Raw genomic sequence first — 6,515 nt, forward strand, 5'->3', positions numbered from 1 at the left:
TTCCTCCTTCTTTCTAGAAAGTCACTATGTGTAGCCCCCACTTAAGGCGTGGGGAGTTATGCTTCCCTTCCTTGAGGGTGGACTATCTACATAAATTATTTGAAATTCTTAATAAATAAACTTTTTGCAGCCTAAAACAGAAAATAACCCAAACAAGAAACTACCTTGAATTAGGAAGATCTCCACAGAACACTAAACAGGAGGTGCACCTGTAGCAAAGAATTTGCAAAGCAATTTCTCTCTGGTCTTTATTCACTGAGCCACTAGGGCTCGAGCTATCCTCTTGGTCACCTCTGTCGTCCCCTGCTGTCGGGGACATCATTTACCCAAGCTGAGATCTGGGTGTTTCCTATTCCTAAAGCCTTCCTCAGCAGCTGGGGAGAGGGTTGAACCCCTGGGCTGGGTTGGGAAGTTCTACCAGAAGTCAGACCTGTTGCTATTTTAGCAATTTCTTTTCTTTGAGTATCAGCACTGTTTTACAAAAGGATTTTGAAAAAGTGTTTTCCAGGTGCTGGAAAAAAGAAGCCTGGGGGCTAACTCTGGGAATGGTCCACGGGCAGAGGGCAGCCCTTGGGGTAGTGGGTGGAGCAGTTCGGCAGGTAGACACTGGCCAGGGAGCTGGAACGCTTGGTTTCGGAGCCCGGCTTCATTCAGACCTTGCTGAGGGACCCTGGACACATCCCAACCTGTCTGCATGGTGGTCTCTTCGTCATCCTTGGAGTGCGGACTGCAGACTCCAGGCCTGACAGCAGGGAATTCCGAGGGGCTTCAACACCGTGCTGGGGCAGGAGGAAACGGCTTCCTTCTCTCTGGTCCCCAGACAAAACTGCCTTCCCCCTTCTTCAGCTTCCCCTGCCCCCCTCCCTCCCTGTCCTCTGCTCTGGGAATCAGGCTCTTGCAGGGATTGAGCTTCTGTGGCGTGCTGCTGGGGAGCGGCCTACTGAGGGCGGTGGGGACCCAGGTGCAGCTAGAAGCCCCACCCGCCTTTTCCCCGCAGCCTCCGACCCTGCAGCTTCTCTTTCTCTCTCTGGCTCTTGTTGTCACTCCAGCTCCTCCCTTGCCTCGAGGTGAATCCATCTTTCTTCCGGTCTCCTTCTGCCAGCTGTATTTATTCTGGCTGTTAGCCCACCTTTCTGCCCATTTTCTCCACTGCTTTCTCTAAGGGAGCACTTCCGCCTGTCCCAGCTCTTTGCTCCTAGAACCTAGAACTCTGGGTGAGTGGAACAAATCACCCTGCTGTCGTTCAAGGTCCCAGCCTCGGGGAAGTCTGCCATTGCCCCTCACCTCCACCGCTTTATCTGCTTGCTTTCTGAGGAGTTTTCTGGGAGGTCATCTCTAGCAGCCCAGGTGCTCACCTGTCCCACTCCTAAGTGGGATGTTCTTGTGGACTATTCCACGTCTTTCTTGCTGCAGCCAGAGCCTGTGTCTTTGCCTGGCTGTCTCCTACTGCTGCAGAGCCCTCTCTTGGCTCCTCCATCCAGTCTGGCCTTGGGGACATGGGAGGTGGCAATGGCACAGCAGTAACTGAGTTTGTTTTGCTGGGGTTCTCAGACTTTGGTTCCCTTCAGGGCCCTCTGTTTTGGGGGGTGCTCTGCATCTACCTGGTCACCTTGCTGGGCAACTCCCTGATCATCCTCCTCACGCTGGCAGACCCTGCCCTGCGCTCGCCCATGTATTTCTTCCTTCGCCACTTCTCCATGGTGGAGATCCTCTACACCACAACCATCGTGCCCAGGATGCTGGCTGATCTCCTCTCCTCCTGCCCCACCATCCCACCTGCCAGCTGCTTCACCCAGCTGTATTTCTTTGCCCTCTTTGGCATCGCCGAATGCTGCTTGCTCACTGCCATGGCCTATGACCGCTATGCTGCCATCTGCCGGCCACTGCATTATGCCACCCTGATGAACCAGGGAGCCTGCGCGAGCATGGTGGGGACCTCCTACCTCATGGGCATCATCACCGGCACCACTCACTCTGTCTTCATCTTCACTTTGCCTTTCCATGGTGCCAACACCATCCATCACTTCCTGTGTGACATTCTGCCTGTGCTGAGACTGGCTAGTGCGAGCACCTTCTGGGGTGAAGTGGGCAATCTTGCCATCACGATAGCTTTTATCTTGACCCCCTTCTCACTGATCATAGCCTCCTATGCCTGTATCCTTGCCACCATCCTCGGGGTTGCGACATCCCAGGGACGTCGAAAAGTCTTCTCTACCTGTTCCTCCCACCTGTTCGTGGTCGTACTCTTTTTTGGGACTGGGACTGTTGCTTACATGAGGCCTTGGGCAGGCTCCTCTCAGGACGTGGACCAGATCCTTGCCCTCTTCTACACAGTTGTCACTCCTATGTTCAACCCTTTTGTCTACACTCTGAGGAGCAAGGAGGTCACAGGGGCAATAAGGCGGCTCGTGAAGAGATACCTTTGGAGCCCTTGATCCTCTTCGTTCTTGAAGATAAGGGCAATCCTTGGATACTCTCAAGGAGGAGGGAGAAGCTGGGACCTGCAGTTCCCAAGGGTCTGGTGGTGCTCTGCGTGGTGTGAGTGTGGGTTCCTTGGCTTGCCCAGCTCGAGGGCCCAGGGCACTGACATGCTGTCAGAGCTCTGCTTCCAGGGCCTGTTCTTATGGCCTTGACCTGACTTGCTTGTCAGGGGACAAGCAAGAGCCGGGGAAACATGCACTTGAGGGAAGGTGAGGAGGAAAGGCAGCTGTGCCCATCTCATGTGAGGACTGAGCAATTCCTGATCTTTCCTGAGGTCCAGAACCTTCCTGGGGCTGGTTCCTGGAGACATCACTCTTGCTCTTTCTCCCAGACTCCCCGTTACCAGCCTTTGTCTCTGACATTGGTTGCCTCTGGTACAACAAGAGCTCCTTTACTCCAGGTGTGAGCTCTGATCTGGGCAGGAACAGGGGCAGATCTGGCTTTGGCAGCTCAGGCGCCACGTCTTGCTTGGTGCTGCTTTAGGTCTGGAAGCATCTGTCTAGTTAATTTGCTTCTGACTTACAATTTCTCTCCTGGTATCCCTGAGACGTTGATATTCTCTCCTTAGCTTCTTTCTCATCCACTGGCTGACTTGCTCTTCACTTTCTCCTCTGGTCCTAGGGTAGAAATGCACATATATCTCTCTCCCCGACTCTGATCAGAAGGTCCAACCTGGCCCCTAGACTCCCAAGATGATGCTTTTGTTTCTTGCAAACTGTCCACTATTTCTACTTGGAGTCCACCTTAACTTGCTGCCAGCGGGAGCCAGCACTGTGTTACTCTTCTTGGGAAGCTGTTCTTGCTCGCTCATGAACTCTCCTTCAGCGATAAGCCACGGGAGGGAACAGCACGTGCAGGGACATCTCTCTCAAGGCACATTAACTGGGGGCCTGTAGGAGAGCATTGATTTTCTTTTCCAGTTTATAAAAATGACACTGCTAATTGCAGCGAATTTTGCCTCCAGAAGAAAAGAAAACAACTGTTAACATTTTGGTGTTAATAATGTCCTCGGGAAATTATTGCAGTCTTGTTTCCCTCTGTATATGTATATATACATATTTTTAAAAACTAAAAATGGGATTGTATTGTCTAAATTGTTCTGTAAATTTTACTTTCCACTTTATTATGCTATATGATAGCATTTTACCATATAAATAGATTTCTAAAGCATGATTTTAATATCATATAGTATCCTACTGTGTGGATATACTATAACTTTAAGAAATCTCCTATTATTGGAATTATAATTTTTTTGTTATAAGTATTAGTGATAGATATCATTGCACTTGTATCTCTGTATACTTATCTTATGCTTTTCTGAGTACAAACTTCTAGAAATGGAATTGCTGAGTCAAAACAAATGCACAGTTTTAAAGCTTTTGAAACATATTGCCAAATTGCCCCACAAAAGATTATTTATTGTTTTACAGTCTAATTGAGGGCAGTTCAATTTTCAGGGCAAGGAAATGGACTAAAAGTCAAGAATGAGTTGCAGTTAGATAGCCTGGGGAAGTGAAGGATGGGGGAGGAATGGATATTTAATATTCTTATAATGCAGAGAGGATCTGATGAGGAGGACATGAACTCACTTTCCCTCCATCTGCCAACGACTGGATGGGACATACTTGGACTGAGGGTGCAACATGAAGTATCAACATTAAACCTAAGGAATGACTTTCTGGTGGAGTTGGTATGTGAACAAGACAAAGCGAGAGGCTTTTTCCTCATTGTTCTGATCTGGGGGTGGAGAAAAGAGAAGGAGGATGTGATGAAATCGCACTGGCTCTGTCCCGGGTGGCTTCACCCTTCTCTGACCTGAGATGGTGACCATTGGGTCTGAAGGCTGAGGTCCTCTATTTTCAGGGTCGCCAGATAGAGTTGCCAGAAAAATACCGGGTGCCTCGTTAAATTTGAATTTCAGATAAACAACAATTTTTTTGGTATAAGTGTGTCCCATGAAATCTTTGGGTGGAGGGATTTAGCACCGTTTTACCTCTCTGGGGAAAGAAATACTTGGGACATACTTACATTAAAAAACTATTCATCATTCATCAGAAAATCAAATTTAATTAGATGTCTTGTATTTTTATTTGCTAAATCTGGTGACTCTATCCCTAGGTGCTGTTCAAGCAGGGCTGGCACTGCAGTTGGAGGTGAGGATCTAAGTAAAAAGCTTTGATCACCTCCATTCAGGGAGAAGGAAGCCACTTGGGAAATAGAGTAGCTTCCTCTGATGTGAGTTCTTTGTTTGACCAGAGACCCACTTTTAGTACTTGTGTGAATATTGGCCCTCCTGTAAGTGCAAAAGAGGATATGGAAGGCTGGGGAGGGTGGAGGAGCCCATGTCTATCCTTGGGAATAAGGGGCATTAAAGAGTAGAATAGAGTCCCTTATTTTATTGGAAAGTCTAAGAGTGGAGACTATGGAGCTGGCTAAGGCAGGCTGAGTAGAAGCCTGGTAATAGATGGCAATATGGTGCAGTGGTTTAGAGCTTGGCTTTGGTGTTAGGCGAGTCCAAGATCACCCTGACTGACATTTACTATCTGTAAGATCTTGGGAGATTTCTTAACATTTTCATGCCTTAATTTCCTTATCTGTAAAATTATGATTATGTACTTTCTGTGCTTCACAGGATTGTTGTGAGGATTAAATACAACCTTCCTTAGTCATTCTTTATTATATAATCACTTAGTATTATCTTAAATCAACTTGTTTATTTGTTTATGGTTTCACTAAAATATATGTCCCGTAAAGGAGGGATGTGCCTGTCTTGTTCACCAGTGTATTCCTAGTGCCTGGCACTGCATGGATGTTCAAGAAATATTTACTGAATAGGTAAATAAATAAATATAAGAAAACTGCTTATACAGTGCATAGCAAATAGTGAAGTCTCAACTAATCTATTTTGATTACTGCTATGATTGCTACTACTATCATTGCATCTCTAGGAACTTCAATGATGACCTCATTGTGGTTTTTAGATGTCTTATTCGGCACATGTGTGTGGTGATGGGTTGTAATTAGTATTTGGGTGGTGAACACGATGTAATCTATGCAGAAATAGAAGTATAATGATGTACACCTGAAATTTATACAATGTTATAAACCAAAGTTGCTGCAATAAACAAAAAATTAAAAAAAAAAATTGAGGATCATTAAAAAGAATTCCTCTACAGGCAGGCCCGGTGGAGCAAGTGGTTAAGTGCGCGCGCTCTGCTTTGGTGGCCCAGGGTTCCCAGGTTCAGAATCCCGGGCGCACACCGACGCACCACTTGTTAAGCCATGCTGTGGCAGTGTCCCATATAGAGTAGAGGAAGATGGGCACAGATGTTAGCTCAGGGCTGTTCTTCCTCAGCAAAAAGAGGAGGATTGGCAACGGATGTTAGCTCAGGGCTCATCTTCATCACAAAAAAAAAAAAAAAAAAGAATTCACCTAAAGTTGCTGGAAAGTCTAAAATGCGTTATGTTGAAGAGAAGTAAGGGAGAAGCTGTGTGTGGGATTTTGAAGAGAGGGGATTTGGAAAAGAGGAAATCTTGGTGTAAGCTGTGGAGTGGAGAAAACTGAGAAGGGATCAGATGGGCCATTCCCTGTGGGCCATTGGAGAGAAGGAACAAAACGGGTAGCAAGTGAACTATTCTAGGGCAGAGAAAAACTGATTGTGGTGGCTCACAGAGTTGATCAGAACCCTGGAGAACCAGGCTTAGAAAGTGATCAGGAGCTAAGAGAAGCTTAGAGAACAAAACTGCAGTCAAGTTCATACCACAGGGGTGGTCTGGTTAGGATGTTGTTTGCATCACCACCCTGGTTATTGGTGACTCCTCTGGTACTGTGTGGTGCTGCTGCATCTGAGCCCTGGATGCCACCACTGCCATCACCAAATGAATTGTAAACCTTCCTCTACTCTTTGCACCACTTGCACCTGATTTAAAGTCTTAGCAGATGCATCCATTGGGACTAGCTAAGGTCACAAGCCTGTGTCTTGGCTGTCAGAGTTTAGGGAAAGCCAGTATTTTGGCTGTATTGGCTTCTGTAG

The 6,515-nt window shown here is 47.0% G+C and overlaps 1 protein-coding gene across 1 annotated transcript; it reads left to right on the forward strand.

The window, feature by feature from the left end:
* The first annotated feature begins 1,496 nt into the window (after positions 1-1,496).
* Positions 1,497-2,435, forward strand: LOC131415950 (olfactory receptor 10P22-like). The gene has a single exon (XM_058558014.1). It carries the CDS (start codon positions 1,497-1,499, stop codon positions 2,433-2,435), a length of 939 nt encoding a protein of 312 aa, XP_058413997.1.
* The last annotated feature ends 4,080 nt before the right edge of the window (positions 2,436-6,515 follow it).

The sequence above is a fragment of the Diceros bicornis genome, chromosome 17, assembly GCF_020826845.1.
Source record: "Diceros bicornis minor isolate mBicDic1 chromosome 17, mDicBic1.mat.cur, whole genome shotgun sequence".
NCBI classification, from domain to species: domain Eukaryota; kingdom Metazoa; phylum Chordata; class Mammalia; order Perissodactyla; family Rhinocerotidae; genus Diceros; species Diceros bicornis.

Coding starts and splice junctions, on each gene's coding strand:
- LOC131415950 (XM_058558014.1), top strand. CDS start 1,497: ATGGGAGGTGGCAATGGCACAGCAGTAACTGAGTTTGTTTTGCTGGGG.